The 14,311-nt window shown below is 39.7% G+C and overlaps 1 protein-coding gene and 1 pseudogene across 1 annotated transcript; one reads left to right on the top strand and one right to left on the bottom strand.

The window, feature by feature from the left end:
* LOC129042593 (uncharacterized) overlaps nt 1–14,311 on the top strand; it is a 49,220-nt pseudogene that overhangs the window by 15,161 nt on the left and 19,748 nt on the right.
* LOC129042594 (beta-defensin 109) lies at nt 5,238–12,431 on the bottom strand. The gene is made up of 2 exons (XM_054498803.2): nt 12,374–12,431; nt 5,238–5,586 (listed from the first exon to the last, which is right to left on the bottom strand). The coding sequence occupies exons 1-2, from the start codon at nt 12,429–12,431 to the stop codon at nt 5,381–5,383; spliced, it is 264 nt and encodes an 87-aa protein (XP_054354778.1). The 3' UTR covers nt 5,238–5,380.

The raw sequence follows: 14,311 nt of genomic DNA, 5'->3' as shown, positions 1-14,311 counted from the left end.
TCCTGGGGGAAGAAAGGAGCACTGTTTGGAAAGATGCTCCACAGGGAGAAAGGAGCCACCATTTTCAGGAGAATGATCCCCGGAAGCCTGAGCAATCCAGATGCCGTGGCTTCACACAAGACGTTGGAGGGTCTTATTCCTGGAGCCGGGACCTGGGCATCGGTGTCCTTTCATACTCATAACTGATTTTGAGGGGAGCCCAACGGATAACCTCTCTGCGAGTCATGCTCATCACACTGTAGTTTTCACACATGTCACACAGAGACCCTGTTCGTATGCACATTTGGGTGCTTGAGCAGGGTTGCACCCAAGTTTCTGCGGTTCTACGGAGCCCTGGGTTGTGCACTGGACAACCTTCCTCAGGGGTTGGTCAACTTTGATCACTGCACCTAATGAGAAAGGGACCATGAAATCTAATCAGCAAATACAGAAAAGGAAGGGGCCATTTCCCAGAATCATTTCCACTGGAACACCACGTCGGATAAATAAGTCTGATTGCAGGACAGGGACTGTGCTTCAGAGATGCACCTTTCGCAGCTGGACAGATGACCCGGAATCTCCCCAGATACAATTTGTAAACACACCAAATGAGATTGATTTCAGGGCTTTCTGAATTTATTTTCATTGAAGACACACAGTCCTGTGTGTGATTTCCTTGACTATCAATACGACTTACTTCCAAATGACTTACATGCCAGTGGGAAAATTTTCCGTTTCAACTCATTGGAAGTGGACACCGTGAAACAGGCAAGTCGGTCTGTTTGTTTCTGGCGTAGTGTGGGTTCCACCAAGAGCACAAGTCCTAGGGCGCCTGAGGTCCTTTCAAAAACCCATGTAAAAACAGCGAGCCAGGGTAAGAAAGAAGAGCACCGTTCCAATCTTCCAAATGCATTCCAGTTTCCACGATTCAAGGTGGCTAGAAGGATCCACGGATGTCCCACATTAGCAAAATTTCACCTTCTCATGCCGACAAACAACTGCGGAATGAAACACACCCCAGGAGAAAATAGTAAACCCAATCCCCTGCAATAACCTCACACGCAAACCTACACGTCAACAGGTCATCATTGATGATGAGACCCTGAGGAAACCACATCATGGAGATCAGCCCTTCTCTCCTGTAAGGAACTCATCCTATGAAAGAGCAATTGGTGGCTGCAGGAGCTGTCTCTGGGACAGCTGTTCATGTCTATATCTGCAGGGTAACCCTCATAGTCATATGCAGTCTTATCCATAGTCATATCTGTAGTCAGACTCCAGTTTGACTGAGTGAAAGGAGAAACTAAACATTTATTACTGAATAATAACATTAATAAACCATCTTAATGATAGTAATAATAAACATATTGATGAGCATTAACAAGAATGATGATGATTATTATGATACTAATATCCATAATTAATCATTTTAATATTGATAATAATACTAACACTGTGGACTTGGGACCTAAAGAGCAGTTTCTCCTGACAATTATCCCATATTTGGCCACATGGGGTAATATCGAGTTCCAGAAGGCAAAGATTAACATTCAGAAAAATAGGAAAAACAACCTGCAGGTAGACATGTGCACACATGGGGACTCTATGGATAAATACTAAAGTGACTCTTGTTCTGGATCTCCATGCTAACAAACATGCACCAGCTTTCAGGAGGTAGCACAGCTGGCTGATGGGGCAAGGCTTCTTGAAAACATGGCAGGAGTCAGAAATCACACATGCTGCCCAGCAGCAGAGCTCATGACAAGCAGTAAACCCCAGCAAAAGGACCTGGCTGCCCTTCTGCCATCTGCTCTCTCATGGCCCCTCTTGACTAGTACATCTAGGCACTGGCGTAACCTTCACTTGCTATAGGAGGGCATAATCCTCAGTATTTTCCCACCTGCAAGAAAGACAAAAATTAACTGAATACCATGGCTTCTGGGTATCCTTAGTGGGCTTAGCGTATTTTGCATTTGCTTTAACAGGCCAGTTATCCAGGCAGTGACTTTCAGTACAGCTACAGTCACCTCTGGACACCTGCAGAGACTTTAAAAATTTCCAGAAGGTCAGGAATTTTTGGAGACCTTTCTCATGGCTAAGTTGCCCGCAAAGGTGAATTAATAAGCTTCTGAACTGACTTAGAAAATGTTGCAGAGACTCTGGTGGGCAGATAGACCCTCTCCTGCCACTCCGGATAGATGTATCTGCGTCACACACACCTGATTTAACAACATCTTATTATCTCAGGTGGGTAACAGACAGCAATTTAGGACCTTTCCCAGTGTGGATAAGAGATATTGAGTTGGCTTAGAAATATGTTAAATAGACTAGATGAGGCAAGAAAGCCCATTCTGGGGCTCGAAAGCCTGCACATAGAGTTGCTGGCACATAAAGGGTATGTATAACTTCTTTCTCAGCCCATGAGAAGATCAGGATGTACTTCATCAGTATACCATGCTGGTATGAAGAGACTCTTGCCTCCAAAGGGACTCAGATCTATTTCAGGGAACCTGCATTAGTCCATTTTTACATTGTTGTAAAGACACTACCCCAAACTGGGTAATTTACAAAGGGAAGATGTTTAATTAATTCACAGTTCTGCATCACTGGGGAGGCCTCATGAAACTTACAGTCATGGTGGAAGGCAAGACAGAAGCAGGCACCTTTTTTCACAAGGTGGCAGGAGAGAGAAGTGAGTGCACAGAAAAAAAAAAAACCTCCTACTTTTAAAACCATCAGATCTCCTAAGAATTCACTCACTATCATGAGGATAGCATGAAGTAAACTTCTTCGACACATGGCAATTACAGGACCCTCTGTCGATGTGTGGGGATAATAATTTGAGATGAGGTTTGGGTGGGGACACAGAGCCAAACCATATTATTCTGCTCCTGGCACCTCCCAAATCTCATGTCTTTTATATATATTTCAAAACCAATCATGCGTTCCCAACAGTTCCCCAAAGTCTTAACTGATTCCAGCATAACTCAAAACCTCAAGTCCAAAGTCTTATTTGAGACAAGTCCCTTCTGCCTATCAGCCTATAAAATTAAAAAAAAAAAAGTTAGTTACATCCACAATGGGGACCTCATGACCCTGACCAGTGCCCTATCCTACTGTGGCTCAACTGATATCCAAGATGCAAGACAAAGTCCTTTTTACTCTTTCCTCTAATCTCTAGCAGAAGGAAGCGGTCTTTTTTGGAGCTGCAAGCTGTGCTGCCTGGGGTTGGGGGAGTGGTAATGCAAGTACTCCTTTAGCTGTCCTGGCTGGTGTCTCAGTAGGTTTTATGGCTGCTCACCTCAGTACACTGGCTCTGAGCACAGTACTATTGTGTCTGCAGTAGTGTATGAGATGGAAGATAAGCCTCCATTCTCCAAGACCCTTCTTGAACATCAAGGCTGCCTGATTGTTGGGATATAGCTACAGACTTCCCTCACTTAGCCTAGCATGCACATGTTCCTCTGCTGGAAAAAAACCAAAAACAAACAAACCACCAAACAACTTCCCACAAGTGGAATGTTCTGGGACTCAAGGCCATCTAGATTATTTTGTCCCCAGGGTGCTCCCTTGATGTGGTGTGCTTCCTCTTTCCTCAGTGTAGGAGTCCCTGAAATTCAGATTACTGCATATGCTGCTGCTGCTTCTCTGGGTCTAGCTACCCAGTGGGGCTGCCACACACCAGGCTGGTGGTCAAGAATGTCTGCAATGGATCCAGTGATGTAATCTGTCCTCAAGTCTCACAGCAGTGTGTATCAGCAGCTGATCAGATGGGGATGGCAGGGGAGTGATGTAGACTCTGAGAGATTCCTTGGTTATAAATAGTCCTAGTGTGTTGTGTGTTGGATTTCTCAAATGCCAGTTGTAGTAGTAATGAACTTATCACATGGACAGACTCAGGGCCTCCTGGTTAGCCAGAGTGATGCAAGCAATGGTAACAGTTATGGTCAATCACAACTTTTCTCCTTCCTGGGTGCTATGTTATTCTGCCTGCAGATGCTGTAAAGGACTGTGTCAGTAGGTCTTCAGCCAGGAAGTGGTGCTTCCAAAAGACTGCCAGCTGTGGTGGTAGTGGTGAGATTTGGACTTGCCTTATGTTACCCATGGGAGGCACTCTGGTGTCTCAGGAAATCGGTGGAGCCATAGAGCTTCTAAAAGTTTCTTCTGTTATTTGTGTTAATCTACCAGGGTAGGTGGTTGAGCAAAGCCAGGTGGGAACTAGGTCAGGTAAGGTGATGCTCTGGCTCTCTACGTGTGGGACAAGCCGTGGCTCCAGTGGCAATTGGAAGGCAGTTCTTGGGCCACTGGGGTAATTTTCCAGAGAGAAGTGAAGCTGTCTCTGCCACTGTACAAGGAGAGTCCATATGAAGAATGGGGAGTAGCAGCTTGGTAGTAAGCCCCATCCAGCTCCCACACACTTGGCAAGGCAGGTCTCACACCCACAGTGTTCCACTGGGAGTAGCTAGCTAAGTTTCAAGAAGTCTGAGCTCAGAACTCAAAACTGACCCATACTATAAGCCTCTCCTATGGAGACAGCAACTGCAACCTTCAGGCCACACCCTTCCTGATCCACCTGCAGAGCAGGGGCCCCCAGCTCCTGTGCTTGCTGCTGCAGCAGACTTCCCACTCACTTCTCAGTTCTGGCCTGGGGAGTTAGTCCCCAGTCAAGATTATATCAAACATTTCAGTTGGGAGGTTCTCTCAACCTGTGACCACCGTCTGAGTTATCTGGCAGACTTCTAGGAGGTCCTCTCTGAGGTAGAATCAGAAATGGCTTCCCTCCATCCTGCCAGAAACTGGGAATGTGCTGGAGATTCAAAGCACATCCCAATGCCACTCCTCATATACTCACCACTCTTCCCTAAATCAGCTCCAGCGCTGCGTAGGGTTAAGGCCTTCCCTCCCGGCCTGGACTGATAGGTTTCCCAGTGGAAGTGTATATCTTAGAGTCAGTTTACCCCCATCTCACACCCTGGAAACTTACAATTTTCTGCCTAGCTTATGGCATAAGCTGCATCCTGCTTCTTCTTTCAAATGGTCCGTGGCTTATTTCAATTTTCCTGTTAAATTCCTGTGTTGCTTCTTGAAAGAAAGTTCACAGTGTGAATCTCTACACAACATTTTGTCTTTCCAAGGGCAAGAGGCAGACTAACAATGCCTTCAATCCACCATCTTGGAAAACAAAAGTAACAGTTTTCTCATTTTTAAAAGTTTTGTTAAGATCTGTTAATGACTTACAAAGAAATAGTACTTGGGTATATTTGAAATTAGTATTTATTCATTTATGTTGTTAAGTGAAAATGCAAGATGGTTATCAAGATGGAAGTACTTAATATGTATATTTTAATATTCTTAGATGCAAATAACTTCACTTTTGATGTGTTTTTATTTTATCTCAGTTTCATTTCAACTTTGGTTTAAGGGGTTCTTGATAATCTGACATGATAAGTGGTGTTGGAATTGGCATTAAAATCCACCATGCTCTACAGCACTTCATCCTTCTTCGGCAGGCACCAATTTGATCTTCTACTACTTTACAGACATCTCTTCTGCAAACACCAGACAAATTGAGACAATGACCTTCAGCAGCACCCAAACCACCTCTTACTGCAGGAAAGAAGATCCAGTGAGACAGTTAGTCCACAATTGGAATGTAAATCCATAAACACTCTTAAGTAATAGAATAAATTTAGTATGAGCATTTTTATGTGGGAGCTCTTGAAATGGTTGCTGCTCATATGTCAGAGACACATGCAGATTAAGAAAGGTAGCAGTACCAATCCTGGTTTGGCCCAAGAGTCACTACATTTTTGGTGGGGAAAAGCGATGTGAGAGGAGATGGTACATCTTCATCTTTTTCTCTGTTTTCTGTCAGAAAGTGCTGTTGCTTACCCCAGTGGCAAAAAATGTCAGTGTCTTCTGCCAGAGTGGGTTACTGAGGACCATGGTGGTTCCACCTTGTGGCTGATACAGATAGTCCCTTTCTGCTTTTGTTTCTAGCCAAAAAAGATGTTTCTGGCATCTCAGGTATGCTGATTTCAGCAGTTGTTTTTTCTATGTGGCTATTCTTTTTTCTTTCACTCTCTCTCTCTCTCTCCCTCTTCTTCTTTTTTTTTTTTTTTTTTGGCTTCACTGTGTTGCCATAGTTTCTAAAATGGTCCCTTGAACACTCTCAGGGCTATTTTGGTTTGCACAAAGCTATCTATATATTTTTTCTTGGGGGGAGGGTATAGAGCTAAAGGTTGGTATATCCTGCTCCTGCTCCCCCAAGTGACATTATTCCCCCAAGCTAATATTTCAGGCTTTCAATTCATTCATGCTTTCATCTGTTCAAACATAAGTAGAAATTACTTTTTCTCCCCACATTTAGATTTAATCTACTTTAATTGCTAATAGTGTCTTAATCGTAGAATACATTAGTTAGAAAAAAGATATTTTTGACATTATAAATTATTATTTCAATTTGTGTCTAAAAGTGGAAAATATTAGAATGCTTAACATTTATTATTGTGTTCAGACCAGTATTTTCTCCAGATGACCTTTATTACGATAAAGATAATTTAATGAAGATTTCTCTAATGGTAAAGCTGATGGCTTTGTGCTATTATAATATCCTTAAAATAAACTGACAGTCTGGTGAAAAGAACAACTAAAGCAAGGATTAGGAAAGAAACAGTTAATACCTTCATTTTGATCTCACTCTGCATTAAGAGTCTTCATTGTGTCAAAGTTTTATTATACTTTAAGTAATTTAATGTTTATTTAATAATAAATGGATCCTATTAAATATGATTTTAAAAATTATAATCACATTACTTTTATTCACATCTGTCTACTGATGCCATTCCTAGATGAGAATGGTATAACATTATTTTATTTTTTTTCATTTTGCCACGTCTTTATTTACTTAGGTTTATGCTGTATCAAACAATGTATGTGTGGGAGTAATGGGTGATTCAGGAATGCATGAGGAGGAGATTTAAGCTCTTTAACCTTGAATAATTAAAATTAGCAACGTAGTATTGAAATACATACATAACACTCAAGTGGTACTTTCAAAATAATGTATATTTCTTCTGTTTATTTGTAGCTTTTAAACTCAGCTAGAAGCATTCTATTTACTTTAGGCACCATAAGTCTGAAAGTCTGTAGTGAAAACTACGTAGTAAATGATGCTAATTCATGTGCTCCCACCTGTGGAAGAATTGAATGTCTTAGATAAAAAAGGTGGTGCAATTGGTGTACAAAGTATCTTAGAATATAATTTGGTGGTGGTTTTTCTGTTTCTGTAGTAGAGTAACATATATAATATACCCATTTCATCAAGTTATTTAAATAAGCCTTCGAATGGGGAGAATTGAAAATAATACTGTGAATCCTGGTAAACATTTAAAAATAATGAGAAGAATTTTGCCTTTACAAAGTCAAAATTTGTCTGAATACAACTCATATAGCAATTTCATAGCAAAACACTTCCTTCAATCCTATTAAAGTCAGAAGGAAAAGAAGAATGCCCACTGTCAATGCTGTATTAATATAGTTCTAAAAGTTTTGGACAATGAAATATGTTGTAAGAAGAGAAGTCAGGGGAGACTTGAGCCCATTGTTTTTCCTCTCCTTCTATACCTCCAAAAATACAACTGGAATGTAACGTTTTGAAGAATCTATAGTAGTGTCCCAAATCATAGAATACTATGAATGCATCTGAATCTGAGATATCCCCAAAAGATACAAAATAAGTGTGATTACAATGAAAGAGATTTAGGCTTTTGGCCATGACTGCAAGTTAGCTGCTCTCAAGTGACTGCTGCTATAAAACAAATATATTTTAGAGGATCTCTTTGAGACATTTCTATTCTTGAAAATGGTTAGGCAAGTTCTTAAAATATCTCCTCTTTCAAACACAAAAATAGTCTGTGAACTGGAGCTTGAGCACTGGGCACTTTGTATTGGATAGCTGATGGAGGGGGATGAGGGTTTCCCAGATCTTCTGGGAAGATCTGCTATTATCAGCAATGCTAATGGTGGTACTACTGACTCTTGGGCCATCAGAAATTCCAGTTTGTTAATCCTGGAACTTGTATATTGAGATAAAGCATTGAGTCAGTTTTGCAGAGGAAGTTTGGATAATAGCATTCTCATTTCAGACCGTAGAATGATGGTAGATTAAGGATGAGCAATGAGTTCAGTATTAAAAATGATCAGGTAAGCAAGACACCATGAATAAAAGTTAATGAAATGAATAGCATATTTAAACCCTTGTAAACTAAATGTATTGAAATTGTCAATGAGGAGAAATAATTAAGCAGCTATGTATCGATTGTTTAAAGAAACAATCTACTATTACAAAGATGTAAACAATAGTAAAACAATATAGATGATAGAAAAAATGGGCAGGTCTGGCTGGGCATTGTGGCTCATGTCTGTAATCCTAGCACTTTGGGAGGCTGAGGTGGGTGGATCATGAGGTCAGGAGTTCCAGACCAGCATGCGCAAGATGGTGAAAACTTGTCTCTACTAAAAAAAAAAAAAATATATATATATATATATATAAATTAGCCGAGCATGGTGGTGGGCATCTGTAGTCCCAGCTACTCAGGAGGCTGAGGCAGGAAAATCACTTGAACCCGGGAGGCGGAGGTTGCAGTGAGCCAAGATCGCACCACTGCACTCCAGCCTGGGTGACAGAGCAAGACTCTATCTCCAAAAAAAAAAAGGCAGGTCTGAAACAAAAAAATAATTTAAAAATAAATGCAAGTTATTAATGATATATTAGACACAGGTAACAGGACAGTTAGTAAAGAAAAAATGTTTGAATGATATACCCAGAATGTAGCACGGAAACAGAAGATCTAACATTTATTTAATTCAAATATGGGGGGAGAGAAGTGTAAGAGGATTCACTGTTTCAAGAGAGTCTTAAAAAGAAATTAGGAAAAAGTATAAATCCATTGATTCAAAGAATGTATTTCTAACAGATGATATAAAAATAAATTCACATTATTAAATTATAAATTATAAAACATTAAAACCAAACACCAGACCACACAAACATTGAAAAAATGACAATTTATAATGAAATAATATTTATCTGATTATTATAGTAAAGCAAAAACTAAAAACGAGTAAACTAGTATCAACAAATATTGAGAGAAAATAACTGTTAGTATAGAATTGGGTACTCAGTAATGCTGTCTTTCAAGAACAAAAATAACAATATGGAATTGACAGATAAAAATTGTTCACTATCAAGAGATCTGCAGCAAATAAAATTTCAAAGGCTACATATCAGGAAGAAAGAATTTAACCCAAAAGCTGATCTCAGAGTCAACTTGGAATTCCATAAATATCACCAAACTGATGATAATAGTAATACTTTCTGACATGGGGGGATTCTGAAAAGACGTGAACTTTTACTTTTGTTTAGAATTTAGAAAGTTATAGAAAAATGCTCTTGCCCTGACAAAGAGAATAAGCTGGATAATCTATAGATCATAGATTTCATTTTAAAAGACAGAGCTGAGGTCTCAAAAAAAGCTAATTAACTTAAATTCAGAGTGATGAAGCCCTACTGAAAAAAGAACGGATCCACAGATGCTTTGTGTGTACCTGAGTTGCAGCAGCAGAAGCAGGAGGAAGCTGCCCTTGATGGAGATAAGAAGCAAACAAGTGAACCTCAAGCAAATATTGAAAGGCTGAGTGTGGGCTTGTGATAGTTTAGCATCAGTAGGGGCCCAGACACACTCACTCTCACTCACTAATGCTTTAATGCTTTTCTTTTCTTTCTCTTTCTTTCTTTCTTTTCCTTCTTTCTTTTTTTTTTTTTTTTTTTTAAGGAAGTGTCACTCTGTCGCCCAGGCTAGAGTGCAATGGCGCGATCTCGGCTCACTGCAACCTCTGCCTCCAGGGTTCAAGCGATAGTCCTGCCTCAGCCTCCCGAGTAGCTGGGACTACAGGCACGTGCCACCACGCCCGGCTAATTTTTTGTATTTAGTAGAGACAGGGTTTCACCGCGTTAGCCACTGACCTCGTGATCTGCCCGCCTCGGCCTCCCAAAGTGCTGGGATTACAGGCGTGAGCCACCGCGCCCGGCCCCACTAATGGGTTTTTCATGACCTATCTTGTGTGCTCTCCTAGGTAAGATCAGACGGAGAGCAGAACTACCTGAGACCCTTTTGAGGGACAGGAATGTAGGAACTGCTGCAATTTGAGGTCAGAGCATGGTAAAGGTCTCACTGTGAGAATCGGGGAAAATCCACTGTTACTGGGGAGTGGGTTGGGGAGCTGAGAGAATCCCCCCTTCACTCTCTTTTCTCACAGGTGCATAAGAAGAGAGGCCTGATGAGGTCTGAAGGCAGGGCAGGGCAGGTAGCTGAGAGAAAAAGATTCTCTGGTCTTTCACTGAGTGTGAGGCAGCTACTGCCCGAGGTTGGGCAAGGGATGGGAGCCCTGAGAGATTCTTGAGGTGCAGAGATAGAGGCTTGCTGAGGATGAAAGTGGACAGGAAAGCTAAGAGAGGCTCCAATGCTGATGGTGGCACTCTGCAAGAAGAGAAAATCTGTTTGTAGAGGTTTATGAGGGAAAATCGTGAGTTCAGTTTTGGATATACATTACTTTTGAAGTCAAGTGTCCAAGTAGATATACCAGTTATGCAGTTGGATAATTTATTATAAGCCTGGAGTTCAAAAGGAGGTCCAAAAGGAGAATTTAAAGGGATGAGACTTGCTGAGCCCCTCCAAAGAGTGTGTGGTGAGGGAGAAGAGAAGAGGACCAGGAACTGAGCTCTGGAGCTCTCCTATAGGAGGTGTGATACAAAAAGATGAGGAAGAAACAAAGGAAGCCGAAGTGGTAGCTCCGGTGAGATAGGCTGAGAATCAAGTGAATGTGCTGTCCTGGAAGCCAAGTGAGGAAAGTATACTGTGAAGAAGGAAGTGATTATTTGTGTCAAATGCTGCTAATAGGCCAATTAAAGTTGTAGTGAAAAATGATCATTGGATCTAGCAATATGGAGATTATTCATAACTTTGACAAAAGTGGTGTCAATAGCATGATCGAAAAAGGGGGAGAGAGCCTGATTGGGATATATTTAAGAAACAATGAGAGGACAGGAATTGAAGACAGAGAGTATGGACAACTATTTTAAGATGTTTTGCTGAAAAGTAGAGCAAAAAATGGAATGACAGCTGGCATCAGAAGAAAAGCAAGGACATTCTTTTACTTAGATCAGAAAAACAACAGCATATTTGTATGCTGATGGTAATAATTTACTAGCATCAAAATTAATGGCACAGTCATGATATAGTGAACTGCAACAGGAAAATCCCCAAGTACACAGTGAAGAGGGAATATAATACACAAATTTAAAAATTATTTGAATCTCTGAAACATCTGTTTCAATATTAACCTTTCATTCCTGCAATAGTTATTTTAAGCATGTTCTCATTTTCTCTTGTTCAGTGTTGCCAGGTTATTATAAAGTGTATTAGACTTTTTGAAAAACGTTTTTTAAAATACTACTTTTTCTCATTTGTTTCATTAATTTATATTTTGTATTTATAATTTTCCCTTTATCTTCTTTAGGTTTATTATGCTGTTTTTTTCCAAAAGCCCCCAAAATTAATGCTTAGCCCATTAAATTTTAGCCATTTTTGTATTGAAAGTTATGTTACCCATTTCTTTGTGGTTACCTGTAATATACCATGAGCAGCACTTCTCGGTGTCTTTGCTCCTTATTAATTCACTTGTCTGAAGTTCCTTTAACTCTCCTTTCTAGTCCTCAGTTTCACTTTGCAAATCATTTTTTATTCATAACCACATAAAACAATTTATTTTGAAAAGTCCCTCATATAATTTTCTCTTATTCTAGGATTATAATTTTTCTGTTTGTCCCTTCGAATAAAACTTTCAGATTTGTCAACACTCATTTAGCAGTAGCTCCTATTGATAGGATTCCATCCATCTCTTTTGACCTAGTGAGTGAATATAATTATAGATGCCACAGAAATTTAATCCTGTCAGATCTAACTGCCTGCGTATAAATTCCATGTCCCACAAAGGCATCTCATTGAGGTCACATTCTGTTGTATCCTTACTTTGTATCTTGAGATGTCTTGGTGGGGCATCAAAATTTATATGTAGGCAGTTTGATCTGACAGGATTGAATTTCAGCAGCATCCATTATTATATCCGCTCACTAAGTCAAAAGACATGGATGGAATCTTATCAACAGGAGCTACTGCTAAATGAGTCTCTTTTCTATTTTTCCCTATTATAATCCTAGTGAAGCTGTAAATATTAGGTTCTTGAACCCACAGGACTGTTTCTAGGATCTTGTCTGGCCAGGGATATAGCCTTCTAATCTGCAGAACCTTATAGTAATCAGCTACCAACTTACCTGGGGATAAGAGAATTGAAAAGAGAAGGAGAATAAGGAGAAGCAAATGGAGTCTCATTGCTGAAGGGCCAGCATCAATGTGGGTTGAGCCTGGAGTCTCGGCATTGTGGATCTGGGCCTTTTTATGATGCTGTCTGAGTCTGTGATTTGTCCTTGATTAGTAGAGCCTAACGAAAAGAGAATAACTAAATCTCCCACAGGAAACTTCCAGGGACACACAAGTACATAAATGTGGTGATATCTCAATGGATGAGAAAGCAGGTGAATGCTATTTATTTCCCAAAGACTCAGGATGTCTTTGTTGTCACCTGCTTTCTTTATTATTTTCGACATGCACATGCAATAATCATTGATCTTACTTTATACATCTATTGTTTGCCAGGCAACATAGTAGGAACTGAGGTAAAATTGTTATACACAAACTGTACATAATTAATGGATATAGTTTGGCAAGTTTGCACGTATATATTACTCTTGTTACCACAACCAATATCCAGGTAATAATATATCCATCACCTCCAAATGTTTCCTACGTCCTTTTGTTGTTGTTGTTATTGTTGTTGTTGTTGTCAGAACCCCTAAGATCGACCCTTTTAACAAATTGTTAGATATAAATACCTCATTGTTAACTATAGGTACTATGTTTTGGAGCCTATCTCTGTAATTGACTCATTTTGTATAGCTTTAACCCTTGAACAATAACTCCCCATGTTGCTCTTTCCCCAGTCAATAAAACACCAAACTCTTTTAAAGCACATTCTACATAATCCACTTTATGAAGCTTTTCCTAACATTCTTTTATCTGCTCCCCCCCCCCCCAGTAAAGGGAACTACTAATATAACAATTACCTATTTTGTATTATTGTGTCTTTTCCATACATTCCTTCATGAACCCATTATCTCCCATTTCTTTATTATGAAGTAAAATAAAATGACATGATTTTAAAAATGAAATCACAAAAGGGCTTTGTAAAATTATGATGTACCACTGCTTATTTGTAAGAATTCAAGTTACATTAGGGGTTTTTAAAAATCTTTTGTTTTTATTTGTTGCATATTGTGAGCACATTGTATTTTCCAGCTATTTGCTTTAGGAACAAAAGCTAGAGTTACAATGAACATCATAGACTGTCTTGTCTAGTCACTTACCTTACAGATGAGGAAATGAGCTGAGGGAAAGGAAGAAACTTGCCCAAGATCACCCAGTGATCTAGTGAGGAAGGTGATAGGGACAGCACTAAGGCTTGGTATTCTGAGCCTCATTCTATTTTCTCCTCTTGCCCCTTCTCTCTTTCCTCCTCTCTTCCCCAGCTTTCTAGAAATACTTTACAGTTCTGCTGCAATGTCTACCTAAGGACATCCAGAAGAGACCCCACTTTTCATTAGACTCCTTTTTTAAGCACTGTCTTGCGTTTTCTTCTCCAGTCTTCTTGTATTCCATTTTTGGCTATAAGTAATGCTTCTGCTGTGCTGTTCTATTCGATTAGTTTCTTCTATTTTCATTGAGTGAAAATTAAAACAAAAAAACCATTAGTTTATCTAAATTTGGAAGTGTTAAAACTTGATTAGAATTTCCTGGGGATATGGATGTAAGACATATATTTTTTTTTCATTTTCAAAATTAAAAATCAAACCCATATATTTAGCCAGGATGACTATTTGATAACTACTCATCAGATGTGTCTTCAGGAATGCCACAAGGATAAAAATCTTATAAATCAATTCCCTGGTGTTGTGTGCTACTGAGTTAATACAATTTGATATGGTATCACCTTTAACCAGGCTTTACGGAGTCACACAAAGAAACAGCACAATAGAACCACAGGGTGGAATGTATAGGGAAAGCTGGGATGTAAAACCCAGCCTTGACTCTGACATTTACTCCACTGTTGGGAAAAGCACTTCAGTTCCTAGAGCCTTAATATTTTCCTCTATAAA

The sequence above is a fragment of the Pongo pygmaeus genome, chromosome 7 (assembly GCF_028885625.2).
Source record: "Pongo pygmaeus isolate AG05252 chromosome 7, NHGRI_mPonPyg2-v2.0_pri, whole genome shotgun sequence".
NCBI classification, from domain to species: domain Eukaryota; kingdom Metazoa; phylum Chordata; class Mammalia; order Primates; family Hominidae; genus Pongo; species Pongo pygmaeus.
Note: the sequence above shows the minus strand (reverse complement) of the source record. Positions and strands in the feature narration are given on the sequence as shown.

Bases quoted from the DNA above. Each gene is read 5' to 3' on its own strand.
- LOC129042594 (XM_054498803.2), bottom strand. From the start codon at position 12,431: ATGAGACTCCATTTGCTTCTCCTTATTCTCCTTCTCTTTTCAATTCTC. The intron at 5,587-12,373 runs GTAAGTTGGTAG...TCTTTCCTGCAG, and splicing joins TTCAATTCTCTTATCCCCAG to TAAGAGGTGGTTTGGGTGCT.